The sequence below is a fragment of the Meriones unguiculatus genome, chromosome 2 (assembly GCF_030254825.1).
Source record: "Meriones unguiculatus strain TT.TT164.6M chromosome 2, Bangor_MerUng_6.1, whole genome shotgun sequence".
Taxonomy (NCBI): domain Eukaryota; kingdom Metazoa; phylum Chordata; class Mammalia; order Rodentia; family Muridae; genus Meriones; species Meriones unguiculatus.
The window spans coordinates 141,140,324-141,162,924 of NC_083350.1; the positions used below are offsets into that span (position 1 = coordinate 141,140,324).

The 22,601-nt window shown below is 42.2% G+C and overlaps 2 protein-coding genes across 4 annotated transcripts; one reads left to right on the forward strand and one right to left on the reverse strand.

Moving 5' to 3' along the window:
* Positions 1–118: 118 nt before the first annotated feature.
* Mrpl47 (mitochondrial ribosomal protein L47) lies at positions 119–10,120 on the reverse strand. 3 transcript variants are annotated; one of them, XM_060378202.1, is made up of 8 exons: positions 9,966–10,115; positions 8,728–8,811; positions 6,876–7,021; positions 6,383–6,443; positions 4,312–4,408; positions 1,778–1,908; positions 513–608; positions 119–344 (listed from the first exon to the last, which is right to left on the reverse strand). In XM_060378202.1, the coding sequence occupies exons 1-8, from the start codon at positions 10,061–10,063 to the stop codon at positions 221–223; spliced, it is 837 nt and encodes a 278-aa protein (XP_060234185.1). In that variant the 5' UTR covers positions 10,064–10,115; the 3' UTR covers positions 119–220. The 3 variants fall into 3 exon arrangements, with proteins under 3 accessions (XP_060234185.1, XP_021505601.1, XP_021505600.1); XM_021649926.2 differs by lacking the exon at positions 8,728–8,811 and adding an exon at positions 8,469–8,553 and having other exon boundaries at positions 9,966–10,077; XM_021649925.2 differs by lacking the exon at positions 8,728–8,811 and having other exon boundaries at positions 9,966–10,120.
* Positions 10,121–10,366: 246 nt separating this feature from the next.
* Positions 10,367–22,196, forward strand: Ndufb5 (NADH:ubiquinone oxidoreductase subunit B5). Its single transcript, XM_021649927.2, has 6 exons — positions 10,367–10,527; positions 16,195–16,283; positions 17,175–17,241; positions 18,492–18,553; positions 19,302–19,408; positions 22,002–22,196. The coding sequence occupies exons 1-6, from the start codon at positions 10,404–10,406 to the stop codon at positions 22,120–22,122; spliced, it is 570 nt and encodes a 189-aa protein (XP_021505602.1). The 5' UTR covers positions 10,367–10,403; the 3' UTR covers positions 22,123–22,196.
* Positions 22,197–22,601: the final 405 nt, after the last annotated feature.

Consider the following 22,601-nt stretch of genomic DNA (forward strand, 5'->3'; position numbering starts at 1 on the left):
GCTTAGATGTCAGGACCTGTTCACTGGGAACTGAACCTGAATTCTGCCTGGTTTTGGAAGAAGCAACATTACTTGTAGAATTGAGGACATGCCATGTTACCCAGAAGAACAACTGATGTCAGTTGACAAAAGCATTTCTTTATAAACTGCCTAACAGAAACATTCACATCATGACAGACTGTGCTTTAAGAACAATGGAACCAGACTTCTGGATCTCATCTTAGACAGTGCTTGATATCTGCTCTTTAGAGAGATGTGGGAACTTTGCCTGGAGAATCTTTTCTTTCTTTTTCTGTAAACCTTTCTTCCTTGCTTCAATGCGGGCTTGTTTCTCAAGTCTTAGTCTAGAATAAAAACAAAATAGCTTAGACAAAACCATTCCATTTCTCAAAACATGTTTGAGCTTTTTTTCAACCTAATTTTTTTTTTTTAAGTAATGAAGATGCATTACTTATGTCGTAGAAAGCTCAGGTCACATGCCTTATGCTTTATTATAAGGACATTATGCTTACCTGACAAAGCGATCCACGTAAGGCATTGCGAAGAACCGTTTCCTGTTGTATCTTTTATTTAGGTACCAAGGGATAGGCCACTGCTTGAATTTGTGCCTGCCAAAAAAGTGAAGTTATTGCTTTATACAAAATATCTGATAAATTCTTAGTTCAGTTTTTTCACTGTTTTCTAATTGGTCTCAAATAAATTAATCCAATTAAAAATTATTAGAAAATGAGGCCAGTGAGATAGATAAGTAAGAAGGTACTTGGCACCTGAATTTAATCCCTAGGATGTGTGAATCAGAACTGACTCCATGAAAATTCCCTGACATCACACATGTGCCAAGGCACATACAAACATGTAAAGTAATAAATGTACTTTTTAAAATTATTAAAAATACAATTAAAATTGCATGCTAATCCTTGGAAGGGTTTTGTTTTGTTTTGTTTTGAGGCAGGGTTTCTCCGTGTAGCTCTGGCTGTTCTGGACTTCTCTCTGTAGACTAGGCTGGCTTCAGACTCAGAGCTCTGCCTGCCTCTGTCTCTTGAGTGCTGGGATTAAAGGGGTGCACCACCACCCAGCTTCTTAGAAGAGTGAAGTGTGAGGTTCTGGCCATTTCTCTCTTTCTGCGTTGTCTTAGATGGCTCCTGACAGGATGGCAGAGATTGCACATCAAATGAGAGGGTGCTGTTTATAAGGTGTTAGGTTTGGAGAAGGTCTAGACACCTAAAGCTTCTCCATTTGCTGACTTGTGGTTAAGATACAGCACACCCATGAGTTAGTTTATCTTGGATCCTCTGGGTCCTTTATTCCTCAGTGTCCAAGATGAATCTCAGATCCTTCTCCAGAAGGAGGTAAGCTGTACATTCCTTGGTCCAGGGCTCATCCTGGACCTAGTAAGACAACCAAACTGACCTTGTGACTTAGGAACTTTCAAGAGTTCCAGGTTCTTGGTGAGGTGGGCATAGGTGTACCTGAGATTAGCTCTGAGTTTTATAATCTGAAATTACAGGGGTAGAGGCAGATTTTCTGTCACAATTTTCTATCTTTCATGAAATTCTTGAAAGGTCTTATGATTCAAGACAAGAACCATGGGGATGGGTTGGCTGGTCTGGAATTTGTTTTATCAGACAAAGCAACCTTGGTACATATTTTGTGGTCTAGGGGTTAGGAACCTTTACATAAGATCTCAAATATATTCACAGGGGAGGACTTTTCAAGGTACTGAGAGGGAACAAGGCAACTGATCTCCACTCTTGTAAGTCCCAGTGTAATCATGTACCAGATGATTCGTCCAAAGATGTCCTTTCTCCAAGCACCAGGTCTTGCTCTTTCTTGACCGGTCTGAAGAAGCCTTAGAGCATCTTCCCTCTCCTGGACAACTTTATCTAAGGCATCCATGGAATCAACAACCTGAGGTGAGAAAAAGACATTTAACTTTAGCCATCACCTACAACGACATCCAAAAGAACTAAAGAAGATTTACAAGGTAGGGAACCTATGGTATGTTTATTTAGAAACCACTCTTTCTAGTAAGCCTGTTTGGCACAGGTGTGTGTTTATGAGTGTCTTCAGTATGACTTTCTGTAACTTGTTTGAAGTTTTACCATAGTCTTTCTTAATTGCTTTCGAGTGGACGCAGCTCTAACAATTGCTGTTTGAGAATGCAGTGAGCCAACATGAAGCCACAAGCACTGCTGCCTTTGTGAGAGCAAAGTGCAGGCTTGGCATTGATGGGTCACGGCTTCCTTGCATACCCAGCAGGTGTTCTGGCTTGCTTGGCAACTCCTGCTCTCAAAGGGAAGGAGTGTTAGGATTCACTAGGATACCTAGAAGATACCTGTACAGCTTCTACTTGCTTCTATTCCATTCTTACATTTCTATGCTGATTTTAATGTAGACACTACAGTGGTAGTCACATGTACTGGGTTAGAAATACACACACACACACACACACACACATGCATGCACAGGCGCACCCACAAGCCACCATTACATGGGTATATGTTTCCATCAGCAGCTTAACATACGCTGTTTAGACACATTTGCTTCTTATAATATCCCTTACAAAAAGAGCAGGGTAGACTTTAAAGACATCCCCATGTAGCTTGACGATGTGACATTCAGACAAATGATCATATGATCTGCTTGTCAGCTCATGCTCAGCACTTCTGCTACTCCCACTGTCACTGGTACTTTACAGCAGCTGACCTTCCACGCCTTCTCAACCCTGGGAATGTATATCACACTGACAACAGGCGGCCGGCCCATGCCAGGGTGAAAACAGCTGCTTACAAGAGGCCCCACACAATGCTCTCCTCCCTTTGGGAAATTCAATCTGGCTAGTGATAGCAGACATTAGAGCCCACCCAAGCCAGGGCAGGGCTGAATGGCCAGCTGAGCTCTACTGAGGTGGGTGGTCAGTCCATGCTGCTGAGCCCACAGAGTAGGCACTGGATGCTCACACCATGGTACATCAGTAGAGCAGAACAGCACTTCACTGTTCAAAGTTGTGGAGTTCAGGCTAGGGATACCCAACTGATATCCCCAAATAAAAACAAACAGACTCTCAAACTGAAAATACTACCGGCCCCAAGCTTGTCCAAAGGAACAACTTACTAGCACATACCAGCTGGCTATACCTCACTCAAACAGACTTTGTAGTTTATAAATATCACTTGTCCAAGTGTAGCCCAGCTAGTCTGTCTTCCTCACCATGAGAATCACCAAATGACCCCAATTTGAGGAAATGACCTACACACTTCAAAAATATTAATGTCATAAAATGCAAATACTGATTCTCCTTATTAAAAGGATCACATAAATAGAAAAGGCATGATCCAGGATTTTCTTACTATATATATCCTATATTGTTAGGATAGTTGATATAATGTAAATATGGATTCTACCTATTAATTCTATCATATTAATGTTTGTTTCCTAATTTTAAAAGCGTGTAATGACTATAAAGTGATGTTTAGGAATATATAATTAAGTTTTGTAGCTAAAGGGACATGAAATGTACTACTTACTCTCAAACAGTCAAGAAAAAGTGTGTATGGGGGGGCAGAATAGAATAACTAACAATGAAAAGTAAGCCATGGAATCAGGGTGAAGGCATGGGAGCTCTGAACTGGTCATGTAGTTCTCCTGCACATCTACTATTACATAAAATCAAGTATGGTGCGAATGCTTATTCATGGTGTGGGGGAGGGAAGGTGAATGAGCTGAGGTATGGCTCAGTACTACAGCTGGTTCAAAGCTCAGCTCTGCCCTCACTGACATGTCAGACAGAGTAAAACAACAGAAGAGCAAAAGAACAAAAACTCCACACTAAGCAGCGGGCTGTTAGTGGAGAGGGGCCAGACTAGAGCTGGAATATGCAATGCAATGGCTACTGTGCTGTTCGGGATACTGAACTTGGGCTCTGTGGCGTGTGCCTACCGTACATGGCTGCTTCAGAAAGCAGTGCAATAGAGACTGTACTTGTACTGCTTGGCAATCTTACTCCCAGGTAGAGGCTGTACAGACTGGCAATCTTACTCCCAGGCAGCTGCTAAGAGATAGAAAAATAAATACCCCTCTCTAGGTTGGAAGTTGCAACTGAGGATGAGGAAAGAGCAAAAGCACGTGACACTTGTGATAAAAACGCGTATAAGTGAAACTGTTGGAATGGTGTACACAACTCTGTAAATTTACTAAAAACCACACAAACAACAACAACAACAAAAAAGATTTTAAAGACATTTAAGAACCATGTACTCATTCCCTTGTAGCTTTCACCCCATGCAAGGGTCTTGGCTCCCACAAGCCTACCTTTTCTAACCGCTCTGGACTTGGCATTGGCAATCTCTGTCGTTTGGCCTCCTGCTCTAGAGTTAGAAGCATGTTTCTTTCCTTCAGAAGGACGTACCTGTACCAAATACAAAGCCATGATGCTATGCTATAGTGATTTCTTACATCAAAATTAAAAGCCCTGAAAGTCCTAAGTCCTTTGGAAACCCCACCTGGGTACCATTATGAAGAGCTGCCTTCCATTCTTCCTCAGGTGCTGCATCTTGTGTGGAGTGCTAGATGGTTCCAAAAGCATCAGCCACAGGCAAGGAAGATGAACAATATCTACTGAGTAGCTATTTCATGCCCAGGTGCTGAGCATCATTCTTCACAACCTTTGGAGGTTGGCACTACTGATTCCCTCTCTCTAATGCAGATAGCTCAGAGCAGTTGGGGATTATGATCATGGGTTACATAGCAAATACTGGATTCAAATCTCAGACCTCTGTGTAAATTCTACCTCTAGCTCTGCCATGCTATGTCCAAAGTGGCTTCCTGGGTTAGGGAGATGACATGCATTAGAACAGTTACGGGATGGACATGAGACACCTCCTCTAGAGCTAAGGTGACCAGGGTAAGCTTCCTAGTAATGGGGTTTAAGATGGAAGGGAACAAGGCAGCCAGACTCTAAAGCACTGACCTGGCTGAGCTGGGGGTATGGGGTGTCATGAAGACCCCAGTTTCAGAATTAAAGCAGTAACTGTGGAAGGCAGAACAGGGAGACAAAGAACTGGCAGCTTTATCCTAGGGTCTCGACAGTTGGCAGGAGTGGCAGAAGATGTTGGTTTAACACAGCAGGTGCTGAACAGTTCTAAGTTCACCTTTATGGATAACTCATAAGAATAGCACTTTACTAAAACCTACTTTCTTATAATAATCACAGTATGCATGGCTTTTGTAAGCATTACGTAATTCTTTAATCTGTTAAGAGAACCAATCTTCAAATTAGGGGATAAAAAATTAAATGCCTACTAGAGTGCCCAGGTGGGTAACAGTTATGAGTGAGGTGGCTTGAGTGACCGCAGGCAGGTGAGGAGCTGTTCCACAGACTTGCCAGTGCTGTCACAGAGGTCTAGTTATTCAAGAGAAGCCAAAAGCTTCTTATATTATCTGAATCTGCCCCCAAACAAGTATGGTTTAAACAAAACAGTCTTGGGCTAAATATTAGAATGCAAGACTTAGCAGGGCATGTGCCAAAAAAATCTACCTACATTCCCAATGGACGTACCCTTTAAGACAACCCACCAGGATAACAGGCCATGAAACAGAGAATAAAAAGGAAGGCAGAAGCTGTGACTGACTCCTTAACATCTAGCCAGGGGTGAGACTTTAGTTGGAGACATTAGCTTCTGAATGTTCTTTTAGAACAGAAAAAAAAGAACCCTGCTTAAAAATGGGACATTCCCTGTCTTCTGTTTAATATTTCCAAACAAACAAGGCAGGAAAAAGAAATGGCTGTATTTAGGGCAACAGAACTCGGAGCTCAGTAAGTCCATTTTCCACTTGTTGCAGAGTTTTGAGAGGATTAAGGCCTTCTTTCTCAATTCTGCCTCCTCGCTGTCACTGTTGTTAATATTAACGACTCCACATTTTGGTAAATGGTTGTTGCTTTATTACCTTGGAAACTAACTTAGCTCTTTGGTGGTCCTAATTCGGGTTTAAGGCCTCTATGAGTTGCAGATAACAGTGATCATTTTAATCAGAGCTTTTGGACCATAAATATAAGGAAGTGTCTACTTTCTGTTAGCATTTATATTAAACAATAAGTTAGCGAGGAAGAGAAAAAAAGGAGGGCAGTGTAAGCCTGTCCCTGTGTCATTTTTGAGCTTGACATTTTTGAGCTGATTTAATGGTATTAGTCTGACTCAGCACTTACAGCAAAAAGTTTAAATTTCCTACTACTTTTGACCTGTGAAACATTCGCCTTAATGAAAAGTTCATATGATTAGCCACTATACCAGGAAAACAAATCACTTTGCCCAGTTCTTTATCACACAGGTATAGTTTTGACCCCACTGTTAACCTGTAATGTTTCAATATGCAGAACACTCACCAAAGTTTATGTAAATCTTCATTACTTTTGTTCCTTAGCTGCTGGCAGGTCCATGAAGCTCCTAAGAGAATGAGAAATGTGTGACATTAAATGATGCTTCTAGATCTATGACCGTCTGATTACTCACCCTCAAAATGAAACGTGTTCCTGTATCTGTGACATGACACAACAGCATTCAAAGACTGCTAGTATTTGTGTCAAATGCATTTTCATTCCCTAATCCACTGCAAATTATTATTACACACACACACACACACACACACACACACACACACACACTCAACTAAAATAAACCCAAACCTCATTTACTTAGCACTTTAAAGCACCCTTCTTCTAAACATCCCACCAGCCAAGGAAGTTTTATTTCAGCTACAAGAATGACCTTTAAAAATCTAAAAATCCAAAGGAGATGATAATAGGAAACCCTAAACTGAATAATTCTGGGAGGAGGAAGGGCTCCATCAATCAACACAGACTCTTCTAAAGATCTCACCAGATTTGACTTTTTCTTTCCCCCAGTTCTTTGGGTCATCAAAAAATTCTTCTAGTCCTTTCCTTGACAACGTGGTATGAAGTAATTTACACTGGAGAAAAGATGTGACATGTGGTCTGTTCTTATGCAACAAACTAAAAGGAAACCTGCAATTGAACACAAATAAATAATGATTAAATTTTATAATGTTTGATTTTATAAGAAAGATGCATTCCTTTATTACAATGTCAAAAATTCTCCACAGAAGTGGTAAGGTTTTTAAATGCATTAGAAAGTATCTTTTTAATTGTACAGATTGCTACCCTATAACTTCAGACAACACATTTACACCATTATATACATCTACCTTTTTATTTACTGTTAGTGCATATGTGCGTGAGTACACACATTCATGTACGTGTACTCAGGTAGAGTACATGTGCCTGTACACATGTAGAGGTCAGAAGACGACCTCCAGTCCTCAGTTCTCTTCTGCCCTGTTGAAGTCCAGTCTTTCTCATTTTTGCTGCTGTGATGAATACTCTAGGTTAGCAGGTTTGAAGGCTTTCGGATGCTTCTCTTTTTCTCTAACCTCTTATTTGGGCATAGGAATGCTGGGATTGCAGACACATGCTCCTGCACCCAGCTTTTACTGCATTGGCTCTTCAGATCAGACTGAGGACAACAGGTTTGAGTGACAAGCACTTTTTACCTTCTGAGACATCCTGCCCCCGAAAGAGTAACATTTTTACTCTCAACTATAATGTAGCAAGTAAATCTATGAGCAGATCAAAACCATCTTGAAAGTCAGTTTAGCAACATTAGAAAGGCACAATGTTTTTTTCCTTTAATCCAATAATTCTGTATCTAGAGATTTTTAACATCATAGTCAGATTAAGCTGTCATAAAGTAAATAAATGTGGTATCAAAGAGTTGTTAATCACATAAATGTACAACTATTGTACAACTGCATGAAAATTATGTTTCTAACAATATTTAATGAGCTGGTAAAATGGGTTAAAAACAAAATGTGAAATGTTTTACAAGTGCTGTGATCTGACCAAGAGTATCTGACTTGAATCCATGTTTGTTTTTGTGTGTACTGGGGACTGAGCCCAGGGCCTCAGGCATGTAGGTATGTGCTTTATAACAAGCTACATCCCTGACTCTTGACTTGAATGAAATCATGATAAAATAATCAAATGGAGGCATATTCTACCCAAAATGTCAGTGTCATGACCAAGAAAAAAAAGAAACATATTTGATTAATAGCAACCAGTGCAATAAATGATCCTTCATTGGATCCTGAAGTAAATAAAAAGATGGAACTGAACAGGGACCACAAAAGGGGAAGAAAGATAATACAGAAATTAATTAATAGGGCAATTTTATTTGTATTTTGGATTTTATGCTAAGTAATAGCAGTATATTCCTGAGTGGGATCACTGGGTCCTACTTAGTAAGACAATGTCCCTGGGGCTGAGTTTGAATTTGACCTCTGTCAAACAGTGCAGAAAAAGAGCATTAAATATAAAAATCTTGAAAAAATGTTGACTGTTTAACTCTATCAACATTCCTATTGTTCTGGAGAAATGGTAAATAAAGTGTGTATACCTGCACAATTAGAGAAGAAATGGCAATGTGTTCATCTGGGAATGCATAACTGGCTTTACCATCTTCAAAACAGTTCGCCTCTCTTCTGAGTGACAGGTATTCATTTTATTAAAAAACAAAATAAAATTATTTCATTAAAAATTTTAAGATTTATGTAATGGAAGTTTTGCTTTCTTTGTAAACTCAGTTATGTTATGTAAATATGTGTTTGTTTTAATCCCAAGTGAGGGATTTTAGTTGGGCTGCAGTTTGTCCGTACCTGTTAATTGCGAGGCGTGGCTTTTGCCAGCTGGTAAAAGTGAGCCTTCCACGGGTGGCACAGAGAGGAGTGTGGTTTAGGACTCTGAGGGTATGAATATGAGAGCCCAGAAAGCCAGAAGGAGTGGTGGTTTGGAGCCGACAGACGAAGAGAAATGCTTTAGGGTGCAGGTCTTGCACGGAGGCTGCTGGCTGTGTCCGCTGTAGGATTGGGATAGCCCTAAAAGAACCCCTTGACCCTAAACAGCCGGGAGAAGTAAACGGGCCCTGTCCCCCCCGTAACCTTCTCCCTCCTACACAGGATTGGGAGGTTGAGGCCTAAACACTCCAAATAAAGTAGACTTTCAAAATGAGTGCTACAGGATTATATTTATGAATGTTTTCCTGGGTATATGTGCACAATGTGTGTGTGTGTGTGAGAGAGAGAGAGAGATCAGAGTCAAAGAAGGCATCGGATCACCAGGAACTAGAGTTAAAGACGTTAGTGAGCCACCATGAGTCAAGTTGTGAACCCAGCTTGGGTACTCTGCAAGAACAAGTGCAAAAACACTGAGCCATCTCTCCAGTCCCAAATTATTTCACTTTTAAGGGGAAAAGATAATGAAAGAAGAAATTATTTATTTATTCAAGTTTGCCACTTTGGTCAAATTTCAACTCTGCAAAAGCGTTAAAAAGCTAATTTCCCAAGGTATTGCTAATAATATACAAGATAACAGTTGCATGCAAGATAGACAGCTGTGCATTCCACCGACACGGGTTGCTTCCTTCAATTAATCTGAGGTACCCTGCTATTATAAAACTCGGCACGTTGTAGGCAAATGTCAACGAAGAGGTGACATCTTTCTCACACTTGCAGAAATACCTTCTGCTGACGTAGCAGCTACTCTCATCACTTAGTATCTGCCGGACCACCTGCGTCTGAACCTATGGTACAAAGACCCCTTTCTGTCTTACGGCCCACGCCTGGCTAAGCCTTCCGTTCCACAGCACAACCCATCCAGCTCTAGTAATAGGCAGTATACGCAGGGTATACACACAGCATCTGAAAATCCCCAGCCATCGGACCCACCGCCCGCAGCAACGAGAGACGGTTGGGGGAAGATCGGGATGCGACAGTGTGGGCGACTCCAAGGTCATACCCTCTGCCTCCGAGGTGGCCTCAGTCCCAGAGCTCTGTTGCACACTGCAACAAGCATCCAAAGGCGGAGGCAGTCGGGATTCCTCCCTTTCCTCACTTACCTGGAGCCAGCAGAGGCCTTGAGATTTACTAGGGAGCCGGTAGTCTTCAGAAACGCTGACACTCTTCTACAAATACCCGCTACACTGGCGGCAGCCATGTTTCTAAAGAGAGTCCACTGTGTAGGTGCCCACAATGTCACTTCCGCTGCAGTGTGTCGATAAGTGAAGCTAACAGGAACAGGCTCTGCCCTTCCTAAACATGGCCGCCCTAACTGCTGTCGCCCCCGACTTCCTGATCCGCCTTAGAGTTTATGTCGGTTCTAAGCGTTCCCCGCCTACGTTGCCGTCATTTTTGCCCTCGAGCGTCTACGTGTGAAGCGAACAGGGCCGGCCGTTGCCCTCACTCAAGATGGCCGCCTCTAGCGTTCGCCCTTATTGGTGGATTGTCCCTCCCGGGCCCCGTAGTCCATCCTACCTCCTTCCGTGGCCGGAGTAGCCATGGCGGCCATGAGCCTGCTACAGCGGGCTTCTGTCGCCGCGCTGACAGCTCTGTCTGGCCGCCGCGCCGGCGCTAGACTCGGAGTCGGAAGTCTTCTCACACGGAGCTTTCCGAAGACTGTCGGTGGGTGCCGGCTTTGGAGACGCGGGTGAGAGGTGGGGGGCCGTTTCCAGGTGACCTTGGGGCCCCTGAGGGGAGGAGCAGCGACCTAGCTGGCCTGGGGCTTCCAGAGGAGACGCCGCGCTGGCTGTGTGAGCAGCTGCTGCAGAAATCGGATGACCTGGTTTAAGTTCAGCGTTTGTGCAGCACGTCGTCACTCGCCGTGGCGGGTGCCGCTCACTCGCAGCCAGGCTAGTTCGACGTGGAGCTGTCATCCATGTCCGCAAGGGCAACACGCTCTTTGTTATTGAGACGAGGACTCGGAGGTTCGAACGTCCTCCTGCGGCAGTTTCCCGGGTGTTGGGATTACAGGCTTGCGCTACGTCCCTGGGCTAAGGGCAGAATCGGGGCAGGTGGCCCTGCAGCCGGTTCCATCCCGCAGATAGGATGTTGCTGAGAAGCGACTTGAGAAGCGAACTGAAGGATGTAATGATGTTCATAGACATAAGTGTCAAAAGGTTCCAGGTGACAACCCCATTTAGGCACGTGGAGCTCACGACGTTTTAGAGGTCCATGAAAATGTTTTCTGTTTTTTATTTTTTATTTTTTTAAGTCTATGGTGTGAGCCTGTACTGCAGAGTTCTGCCCAGATTGTATCTGCTGTACGTGAATGCAATCCTAAATTTACTATCTTGCAGTGGTTCTCAACCTGTGGCTCGTGACTCCTTTCACAGGGTTCGCCAAAAATCATTGGAAAAGACAGATATTTACATTGTAATTCATAACAGTAGCAAAATAGCAGTTATGAAGTAGCAACGAAAACAATTTTATGGTTTGAGGGGGTCACAATATGAGGAACTGTATTAAAGGGTCACAGCATTAGGAAGGCTGAGAACCACTGTTATCTTAGAAAGCGGCTTAGGCGGGCTAAAGAGCTTGGGTCCTGTCAGCCATAGTGAGATCCTAGGAGCCAGACCCCCGATTTCTCTGCTTTCTGGAAGAATAAACACTGTAAAATACTACATGCTTAATATTCAACCTTTTTTTTTTTTTCTCCAAAGACTCTGGAAAGTAAACGAAATGCTATTTCCTCATTTTGCAAATGAGGAAGCTGACTCAATTAATATGAAAAGTAATGTACCACTCTATTAAGTTCGCAATACTAGTGGCAGTGTTTATTGAGCATCTGCTAAGTGCCAGGCACCATTTTAAGTAGTTAATTTATTTAATCCTCTTGGTTAAAGAGACACTGTTTATTTGCCTTGTGCAATACAGAGAAACTGAAAAATTTACCCTAAAACCAAAAGCATTCTCTCCAATCTCTAAACATCTTGTCCTATTTTACCCTTTTTTCCTCAACTTAATTTTAATTATGCCACATTATATAATGAGGCAGTATGCATAGGACCTTCTGGAAGATGCTAGAAAGGATCAGTGCTTTTAAAATATTCACTGGAATTTAAACTTCATGCAGACTTGATGTGCTAACACTACTTGGTCAAATCCTTTTGGAGACCTTTTTTTTTTTCTTTTTATTACAATTGTCCCAGATATCCCAGTAGAGATCCCTTGAATCCTCCCCCAGAGAGTTCTTACTAAGTCTAGCTAAGCTGAGGTACAACTCCCTGGATCCTTTCTGTACTAGTACCCAGTTCTGAGAGAATCGGTCATATGAATTGATGTCCTTTCCAGTGAGAACAGGGAAGGTGTACTAGCTGCTTGCTCCAAGAGTGACTGTTTCACTACATTGCTGCTTTCACAGGCATACCCTGTGTGTCATGGCTGCTGAAGGGGTTCATCTCTTCCACCATTTCCTTGGGTATCCCAGCAAGCATGTTAGGCCCCTCCCCCATCCTCTATGCTCTGGAGCTAGGCTTCCTATTTTCAAATCCTGGCTGTAGAATTTTAAAGCTCTATGATCTTGAGTCAACATCTCTTGGAAGTGAAAGGCACCTTGTCAAGATCTTCATTCCTTCTCTGAAAGATGATCATTGTAGACATCTTACAGAGTAGTCGTGAAGTGTTTGAGTAGGAACCATTTCTAGCACCATGAACCCATGCAATAGGCTTTTCAAAACAAGTTAGAAAATACGCAAAGAACGAAATTTACCCTTTTATTTTATTGACATATTTCTTTGCTTCTGTTGATGGAATACAAGCTCTTACATATACCAGCCAGCTGTGCTCTTTCCCCTGGGCTCATCCCTATCCCTCTTTTTCTTTACTTTTTAAAAAACAGCCTCAGTAAGTTGCCCAAGTTGATCCTGAATACACTGTGCATTGCAGGCTGTCTTTGTACTTTTGATGTCCTGCCATAATCTTCCAAGTAGCTGGTAGGTTGTGATTGAGCTTCTGAGAGGTGGAATTCCAATCCAAAGCCTTTGTGGCATTGAAAGTGTGCCCATGAAGGCACCAGTCCCTCCTCATTCTGCTTCACAGCCACTAGAGGTGTGCAGTTTGTTCTGCCACATAATACCCATCATGCTTTTCCACAGGCCCAAAGTAGCAAAACTTCCAGCTCACGCACAGAAGATACTGACTCCTTTTCCATTCTAAAGCAAATATACCACAGATATTTCTCAGGATGGAGAAAAGCTGGTCAACAGCTCTGTGAACAGAATGTTGTGAACTCAGACAAGGAGTGTAAAGAGTATCCCATGTAAGATGAACATGGGAATCATTCTAGCAAGCAAAACTGGCAGTAGTGTGTGGGTTTTCTGGTGTGTCTGGATATAGGGCTTTTGGAAGAACTAGGTGTTGAGAGAAGGGGGCAGAAGTCAATCAGGACCTAATTGGAGTGGAGGAGGGGCCTGGACAGAGAGCTAAAGTACCTGTAGAGGTCAGAGGTCAGCTTGTGGGAATCAGCTCTCTCCTTCCACTATGTGGGATCTTGGGATCAAACTCGGGCTATCAAGCTTGGCAACAAATGTTCTTCCCTTCTGAGCCTCCTCACTAGCCCTTTTAGAATCATCAATTTGTCACTGATAAGTGATGAAAGACCGACAAATGCAAGGAAATGGACTGAGATTTTTGGCCCAGGTAATTCAAATGGTACTTTTAACTGAGAATTTAGAGAAAGACAATGAATGACCAGTTTTTTTTTTTTTTAAAGATTTATTTATTATGTATACAGTGTTCTACTTGCATGTACACCTGCACCCCAGAAGAGGGCACTAGATCTCATAGATGGCTGTGAGCCACGATGTGGTTGCTGGGAATTGAACTCAGGACCTTTGGAAGAGCAGACGGTGTTCTTAACCTCTAAGCCATCTCTCCAGCCGGAATGACCAGTTTTTGATGGTTTGAAACACAAACAGAAAGTTGCTACATTGTCTTACTCAATCTTAGCATTGATTACAGTCAGCAAACTGTAAATAACTTTCCTGAGTGATTTGCATATTTAAAATCATGTATTGGAGAGAGCTGGAGAGATGGTTTAGTGGTTAATAGTGCTTCCTGATGTCCCAGAAGACTTGGGCTCATTTCCCAGTGCCTGCAGCCTATAACTCCAACTTTAGAGGGACCCCATGTCTTTGAACTCCACAGGCAACCACCTTCCACATACAGCTAAAATATAATTAAAAAATAATAATTTCTTGACGACTTGGGCCTATAGGCTGTGCTCATCCTAATGTTTTTAGAGTTTGAGTAAATGGCCCTCACACATCAGCAATCAGAGATACCTCAGGGCTGTGGGAAGTTGACTGCTCTGGAGTAGATTTCAGGATAGTTAATGGGAGTAACAGTCATTAAGCATGTTTAATAAAGTGTAATTGTTAAACAATTGGGTAGGTATGTGATAAGAAAGAGAAAGCAGTTTAATTTGCTAACCTCATCAATATTCCTCTAATGTAGCCAGACCAAGCTTTCTTCCATTGTAATTTTTATGAAAGGTGGCATGAGGCATTGATACAGGTCTTACTGCGTAGCCTTGGCTGGCCTCGAACTTATGTCTTTCCTCTAGTCTCTGCCTCCCAAGTGCCCGTTGTTCTTTTTTATGTTTGCTACACAGTTGTAATGACTGTTTACTAAAGCTGCATAAATTTAGTCCTTTCACTGTTCACTGATTGAAGGAGAAAGATGTGTACTCTCTCCTCTGAGTAAGTATAGTAAACTGTAAGGACTGTTAGTTGCAGGTAATTCCAAAGTCAAGACAGATCCCACCTTCAAAACATGAATGGTTAAAAGTGACAGGAATAATGGCATGGAAGTGGATCCTCAGATCCTCAGAATCGTCAGATCCAGCCAACTATGGTTTGAAAATATTTGGAAAAATAAATTGCTCCTGTAACTTTTCTCTTTCTATTATTCCCCTAACAATACAGGATAGCAATGGTTTACAAGGCATTCATTGTAATTAGTATTTTCAGTCTAGAAATTAGAGTATATAAGAGAATGTGTGTGGGTTATTGTGCAGATGTTTCATTGAAAGTCCTTGATCATCTGGAGGTTTTGGTATTCAGGGGACTCAGAACTAGTTCCTCATGGATGCTGACACCAAAGAACAATTGTGCACTTACTTGGGTGTGTGGCATGTCAAAGGGACATTGTGGTAGAATGCATGGCCACTATACACTAGGCCCCGAGTTAAACCCAGGCATGATGGAGCAACATCAGCTTCTTGCAAGATAGATGCTCTGTGGTCCCAAAGGAAGGGAGTGGGGAGGTCCAGACGTTAACTATGAATAAAGACACCATTCTTTCTTATATCTGATGGTATTGCCACTTAGGAGTCTTGGTAGAGTTTGTTTTCTGTTATGACTGCGGTTCCTTCACTAGGAACCTGAGCAGAAGCATATCCTTGGAGCTTCTGAATAGCAATACAGGCCTAGGCATAGGGTACTGATGGCGAGTCTGTCAGCTTTCAGGGAACTGGAGCAAAGGAAGAGCATCCAGGAGTCACCATCCACCTCCACTTATCTCTAACAAGACTGAAATCATTTCAAGTCTTCAATTTGAGGAGGATGATATTCCTAGTCAGAAATGACTTACAAATGGATTTTGTGTGGAGGATGGGGGTTTAGCCTGGTGGCAGAATGCCTGGCTTACTATACACAAGGTCCTGGGTTAAACCCAGTATCTGTGCTGCATGTGTGTGTGTGTGTGTGTGTGTGTGTGTGTGTGCTGCATGTGTGTGTGTGCGCGCACATACACACACACACACACACACACACACACACACAGTAGAGTGTGTAGTCTATAGTAATCAAATTCCTGCTGGAGAGTGGTGTAGCTCCTCTGGTCCCGTGCATCTGCGTTACAGCAGCTTCCTGCCTTCCACTTTCTTGTGATAGGAGGTCTAATTCACCTCTGTTCTTACGCAGCTTTAGCATGTTTGCTTGTTGTAGGGGAAACAAGGTGAGCAGCTTGTCACCTTGCCTCTAAGGTCGCCTCCCTCTAAGGTCTACTGAAATGGTGGCTCGGTGTTCCTACAGTGAGTTAAAGTGAGGAGTGTTCTACAGATGTATACGTACTAGCGTGTGTGAGGGAGGACTGGGCTTCAGTGCTCTTACTGCTAAACAGTAAAAGAAAATAAAAGTGGTGGCAGCAGCAGCTGTGCTTGGTCAGCCTGTCAGTCTTTGGAACACATCACACCCACTGATGTGCAGGCAAAGCACAGTTACTCACATCTATCCCTCCGTCTTCTCTGGCCACCCCTGCACGAACCCCTAAACACTTTCACATTTCCAGCTCCAGTGAGGCACAGTGGAGACCATGGCAAGAGACTCTTCGTCTTCCAGCCTTCTTCATACTATGATGCTCGCTTTCTGAGATTAATGGTGAGTACAAATGTTCCTAACAGTTCTTACAGTATGTCTAGGAAGGAAAAATGCCTGGTTAGGAGATGTCTTTCACTTTAAAATGACTTTTTTTTTCCCAGAGGATAATGAGATTGAGGAGAAAAGTCTGATTTGCTATTGCCTTTTAAAGTTAGCTGGAACTGTATTTTTAAAGCAAGGATTCATTGAGACCGCAGGTCAAGCGGCAGCCATTCCCCTGCTCAGGGTCATGCGGTTTGAAGTCCAATGAGTGTTTCTTCTCTGCAGGATCATGTGGGCAGTGTCTGCTCAGTGCAGGTCTGCATCAGGTCCTGAGATGCTCATCAACAGAGTTGTGGCCTTATGAGACTCTCCCTTCTCAGGATGTGCACTGCCTCTCCTTAGTCCTTCCTCCTTTTTTTTTTTTTTTCAATTTTTTAAAATTTCATACAGGATCTCATGGTATCCCAAGCTGACCTCAAACTTTCTGTATAGCCAACGCTGCCTTTGAACTCCTGATCCTCCTGATCCTCTTGCCTCCACCTCCTGAATGCTGGATTCCCAGGTGTGTGCTGTCACACCTAGTGAGTGTCCTCTTTTCTTCCAGGACCAACTCTAGTGACCATTCAGTGGCCGAAATGCTACTGTTTTTACACTTTGTTCTTAATACAGACTTTTCTTTATTGCATTGCTTTAATGAAGAAGTCAAAAGTCATTTTACATATATTATACTGTACTAAATAGTTGCGTCTAAAAACTAAATTAGAGGAATATGACAGAAATCAGTGGTTTGATTCTGATTCCCAATTGTTGTTATGTTTGTTCAGCAAAGATAGAAGGAAATTGAATGAGAATAATTTTGGTGAGAAAATAAGGAAGACCATGAGAGAAACATTTATGTTTTCCTCACAGAAATTCTACATTATGTTGACTGGGATCCCAGTTATAATTGGCATAACGCTGGTGAACATATTTATTGGTAAGTCCCTCATCCAACCCTCACTCCATGAAATGATAACATTTGTAAACAAATGTACAAATTTTAAAAAAGAAATTATGAACTTTTACATTAGTTACTTTTGCCTTGTTGTGATCAGACACAATGTCTGTGATCAGACATTCTACAGAAGGAAGGTTTATTTTGTCATGCTTTCACAGAGGCATTCATCTATCATGAGGAATGGGAGGGGCACCAGGGAAACAGGGTGGGCTTGACCTTTAAAGACTGCTCCTAGTCACTATTTCCCCCCTTCAGGTCCCACCTCCTAAGAGCTCTGGAACCTTTTAAATAGCATGTGAGCAGTTGAAGGACATTTCTATAGGTAGTGGCTTCCGAACACCTAATCTTCCTTCTCCCCTGTCTTAATCACTGTTCTATTGCTGTGAAGAGAAACCATAGCCAACCCTTATAAAAGAAAGCATTTAATTGGGAGCTTGCTTACAAAACATTTAATTAAGGGCTTTCAGAGCATTAGCCTATTATCCTGGTGGGGAGCATGGCAACATGCATTGTGCTGGAACAAAAGCTAAGAACTACATCCTGATCCATAAGAAGAGATCTGGGTCAGGGGTAGGGCTTTTGAAACATCAAAGTCCATCCCCAGTAACACATTTCATCCAACAAGGCTATAAAGCCTTCTAATCCTTTCAAACAGTTCTGCTCTCAGGTAACTAAGCAATCAAATAGATCAGCCTGTGGGGCCATTTTTATTCAAAGCACCAGATCCCCTTTTCCAAAATGAGCTTTGACAAGCTGGATTAGGAAAATAGAGGAACAGTAGAGTGGGGAAGAGAGAATGAGAGAGACAGACAAACACAGAGAAATGATTAAATGATTAAAATTCATCCTAGAATCTGTAAGCATCGGATGCCCAAAAGGTCTTCTGAACAGTATCTTAAAATTCTGATTTTTTTTTTTTTTTAATCTTAGAATATTTTGTCTGGTAGATTTATGGGGGAGCAGAAAATAGTGTAAAAAACCAGTACATCCTTCACTAGTTTTGTTATTTAAGAACCAAATGGGCAACTCTGCTGAGATGCTGGAGGTCCTACCTTCCATTTAGAAGATGGATAGTACCCCCTTCTCTTCCCCCAGGGAGTTCAACACCAGAGGAAGCAGCTTTGGAACCCCCAGCAGCTGGCTTCTGGGTGTGCTGAGGAAATGCTGGTATGGAGCTGGTGACACAGTCTCTCAGTGCTAACCAAACATCATTACCATTCTCTCACTAGGTGAAGCCGAACTTGCAGAAATCCCAGAAGGCTACATTCCAGAACACTGGGAGTATTACAAGGTTTGCACAGCTTGTTAAAATTCTTCTTGCTTATCTTGTTAATGTTGTGGTAAATGTCTTAGCTAATTATGATATAGTTTTTATATTCAGGTTTTTTTCATCAAGTAGATGACACATTTTAAAAACTTAAATCTTTTTTAGATTTATTTATTTCATATGATTGGGCGATTTACCTATTTATGAATGTGCTCCACATATGTGCTTGATACTGGGGAGGCCAGAAGAGGGTATCCGATTTCCTGGAATTGGAATTACTGATGGTTATGAGCCACTATGTGGGTGCTGAGACTTGAACCCAGGTACTCTGAAAGAACAAGTGATATAAATTGCTGAACCATCTTTCTGGCCTACAATATTTAAAAGTTTTTTATTTAATTTTTTTCATTTAAAAATTATGGTAAACTTTATAGGTTAAGTAAGCACGAAATATGCTTATTTCTGCAGTCTGGCAAAAGATCTTTGGGTCAGTAGAATTTGGTTTGTGTCCTGTCTCACCCTTGAGCTGCAGTTCCTCAGTGCAGTGTAAAGGGAGCACACAGGCTCAGAACCAGGCAGACTGGTCAGCTGCTGCCATTTTGGTGCTTATCTCAAACGTGGGGTAAGAATAGCGTGAACCTAGTGGTCAGAGTGATTAAAAACACATGAAAGTTGTTGGCATGTGAGTGTTTTGGTTGTTTGAAACAGCAGTCCCCCAGAAAAGTAAAGCGTCCTTCAAAAGGTAACTGATTTGAAACAAATTTTCTCTTAGCATCCGATATCAAGATGGCTTGCTCGGACTTTCTTTGATTGCCCTGAAAAGAACTATGAAAAAACCCTGGCTGTCCTCCAGATTGAATCTGAAAAGGCTGACTTACGGTAGGAGAAAGGGCTGGGGAAGATAGAGCAGTTTCAGAACCTAGATGTCTGTGAAGCATGAGGCGGGGGGGGGGGCAGGGCTCACCTGGTAGCAGGGGGACTTTGTTACTGACTAGGGAGATGACAGCCATTGAAAGGAATGTGCTCTCTCTTTCTTTCTCTCCCTCTGTCTCTCCCTCTGTCTCTCTTTCCATCTATCTCTCTCTGTTTCTCTGTGTCTCTCTCTATTTCTGTCTCTTTCTTAATGGTTATGGGTGTATGTCTCTGTGTGTGTGCCTGCCATGTGTATCTAGATCCATGGAGGCCAAAAAGGCTTCAGATCTGGAGCTGGAGTTACAGGCCTTTGGGAGCCACCAGACATGAATGCAGCGATGCGCTTAACTGCGGAGCCATCTCTCCAGCCCTGGAAAGAAACTCTTACATGAGCTTTTCTGTGCACACAGCAGCCCACTCCACAACCTGGTTGATTTCCTTCCATCCCACATCATTAAAAACTACCATGTATAACAGAACCACCATATGTAATCCTGTGCACCTGTTTCTAGAAAAAATTTTACCAGTTAAAATTATTTTTCTAGGGGACTGGAGAGATGGCTTAGTGATTAAGAGCACTGGCTGTTCTTGCAAAGGTCGTGAGTTCAATTCCCAGTAGCCACATGGTGGCTTACCACAATCTCTAATGAGATCTGGTGCCCTCTTCTGGCATGTAAGCACGCATGCAGACAGAACACCGTATGTATAAATAATAAATAGAAAAAAAAATTTTCTAGTATGAAGTTATGTGGACGCAGATACAGCTGTCTTACAAACATTGCTCAGCCCATGCCTCAGTTAATGCTCTCCTGTGGTGACTCACCCTGACTGCTGTGCTTGTCTCAGTCCAGGCAGTGCCTTAGTTTTGGCTTCAGGCTGAGTGTTGTGCTACAGGCCTATCTCTGTGCTTTCAGGTCCAGCCTGGTCTACAAAGTGAGTCCAGGACAGCCAGGGCTATTACACAGAGAAACTCTGTCTTGAAAAACCTTAAACAAACAAATCAAAAAAAAAAAAAAAAAAAAAAAAAAAAAAAGGAAGGAACATTCCACATGAGTACTATACTTACATAATTTCTATCCTGTCCTCTCTCCACGCTGGTTCCTCCCATGTCCTCCTACTCTCTCTCAACTTTATGAACTCTTTTTCTTTAGTTACTATAATTACACATTTTGTGTAATTATATTTAAGAGAGTAGAGAAAAGAAGGATTGTATTCGTCCTTTTTTAAAAGTTGAGTAAATACGCTCTTTAAGTCATGGCTGCAAAGGTATACCATCTCATGAATAAGGTTAGAAACCTGGTTAATGCTTAGGAAGTGAATTATGTAGTTGCATGTTTCCGATCATAAAAGATTAATATGTGTACTTTGGAAGGTCAAGGGCTGGCATTGGATGTAGAGTAGGGAAAACATCTTTGCAATCCAGATCAGAGTAAAGATGTATGAAGACAGTTGAGTGGGGCTCTGATTTGGTATTTTCATTGACTGATTTTTTTGTTTTTTTCTTAACAACTAAATATCGAATGTAGACAATGCATTTTGATGCTGGTGAGGGGGATTCTACTTCCTGTAGAGAAGTTCCCTTTCCTAACAGTGGTAGCAGCAGTGGAGGCAGAGGGCAGCAGGTCCTCCAAGAGGGCAGGTGTATCGCCCTGCAGCACTGGACCCTCTTGTGGACTTATTAGTAGGCATTCTGTAGCCAATTGTAGCCACATCATAAAGGTGGGAAGACAGAGCAAGCTTTGTCACAGAGCTACAGAGCAGGGCCTGTGGAGAGAATTGATCAGTGTAAGTGATGCTTTAACTACACAAGCAAGAAGATAAAAGTCATGAGTCCTAGACTCTGCTTGTATGTGTGGCAGATGTCTGCCTCCATTTGGCTGTGTGCATAAAAGCCAGACTATCACAAATACAGTGATTAAATCTGTAGTTGCAATTATAAGGTTGTTTTCTTTCTTTTTCATTAATTTTTTTAGTGTATGAAACAATGGCTTTCCTGATGACATCTTCACAAACATTTCATTGTACTTTATCCATCTTCACCTCCCTTTACTTTCTCTTATCCTATCTCCTTCCTGCTGATCTCTTCCTGTCCTCCTTCCTCCCTTCCACTGGCCCCCTTTCTGGCCCCAATAGTTCGCCATTTGCTTTTGTGTCTGTGTATATCAGTATATGTGAAATCTAGATCCAAGTAGGAGAGGACATGTTACGCTTGTCTGGCTTAATCATTTAACATGGTGACCTCCAGCTTCATGCATTTTTCTGCGTATGGCATGATATAATTTTTCTGTATGACCGAATAGGATTCCATAGTGTGCATGTGCACATCTTCTTCATCCACTCATGTGTTGGGAGCTGGGCTGCTTTCGTACCTTGGCTGTGTGGACAGGAACATGGATGGTCAGCTGCGTGTCTGGTGTGCTGACTTAGGCCCATGTGCAGTGTAGCTGTGTCCCGTGGTGGTTCTGTTTCCTTTTCTAATGGACCTCTGTGCTGACCGCTGTAGTAGCTGCACCTGCTTCTGTGTCCATATTTCACACCACTATTATTTCCTTTGGTGCAGGTTAAAGGAGTATGCAGCTCGAAAACTGATGCGTTCCCGGGGAGATGGACCATGGTATCAGAATCCAACCTTTGAAAAGGAGTTCATTGATAATTCTCCGAAAGCGACTCCTGACAACTGATGGTTCATTTGTCTAAGAACAGTATGTTCCTCCAGTGGAAAGAAATGAATAAATATTCTGTATTTTTACTGTGATGCACATGTGTTTCTGTGGCTGTTTCTCTATGTGGTCCAGGTGATGTATTCCATGTGGGCTTTTCCACTTCATTTGTTGAGATTTACAGGGTAGTAATAAAAGCTGGAGGTCTGGAAATTTGTGAATTCCTACAGTGACACTGTAGATAAGCTGCTGATGCCTTTGTCTGGCAGGTAGAAGGTGCAGCGGTCCTTTGAATATTCGGAGACTGTAGTATGTATACTGCATTATAGACAGAACTTATTTGGGACTACTTGGGATTTTAAGTTTTACAAGAAATACTGAACCAACCATATAAAAACGTTAGCACCACAATACCCAAGTTTTAGTAAAGTAGGCTTAGAGTTTATAGCAAGTAACATCTTGCTTTATTTGGGGATGCATGTCATTCTTTTAAAACCGTA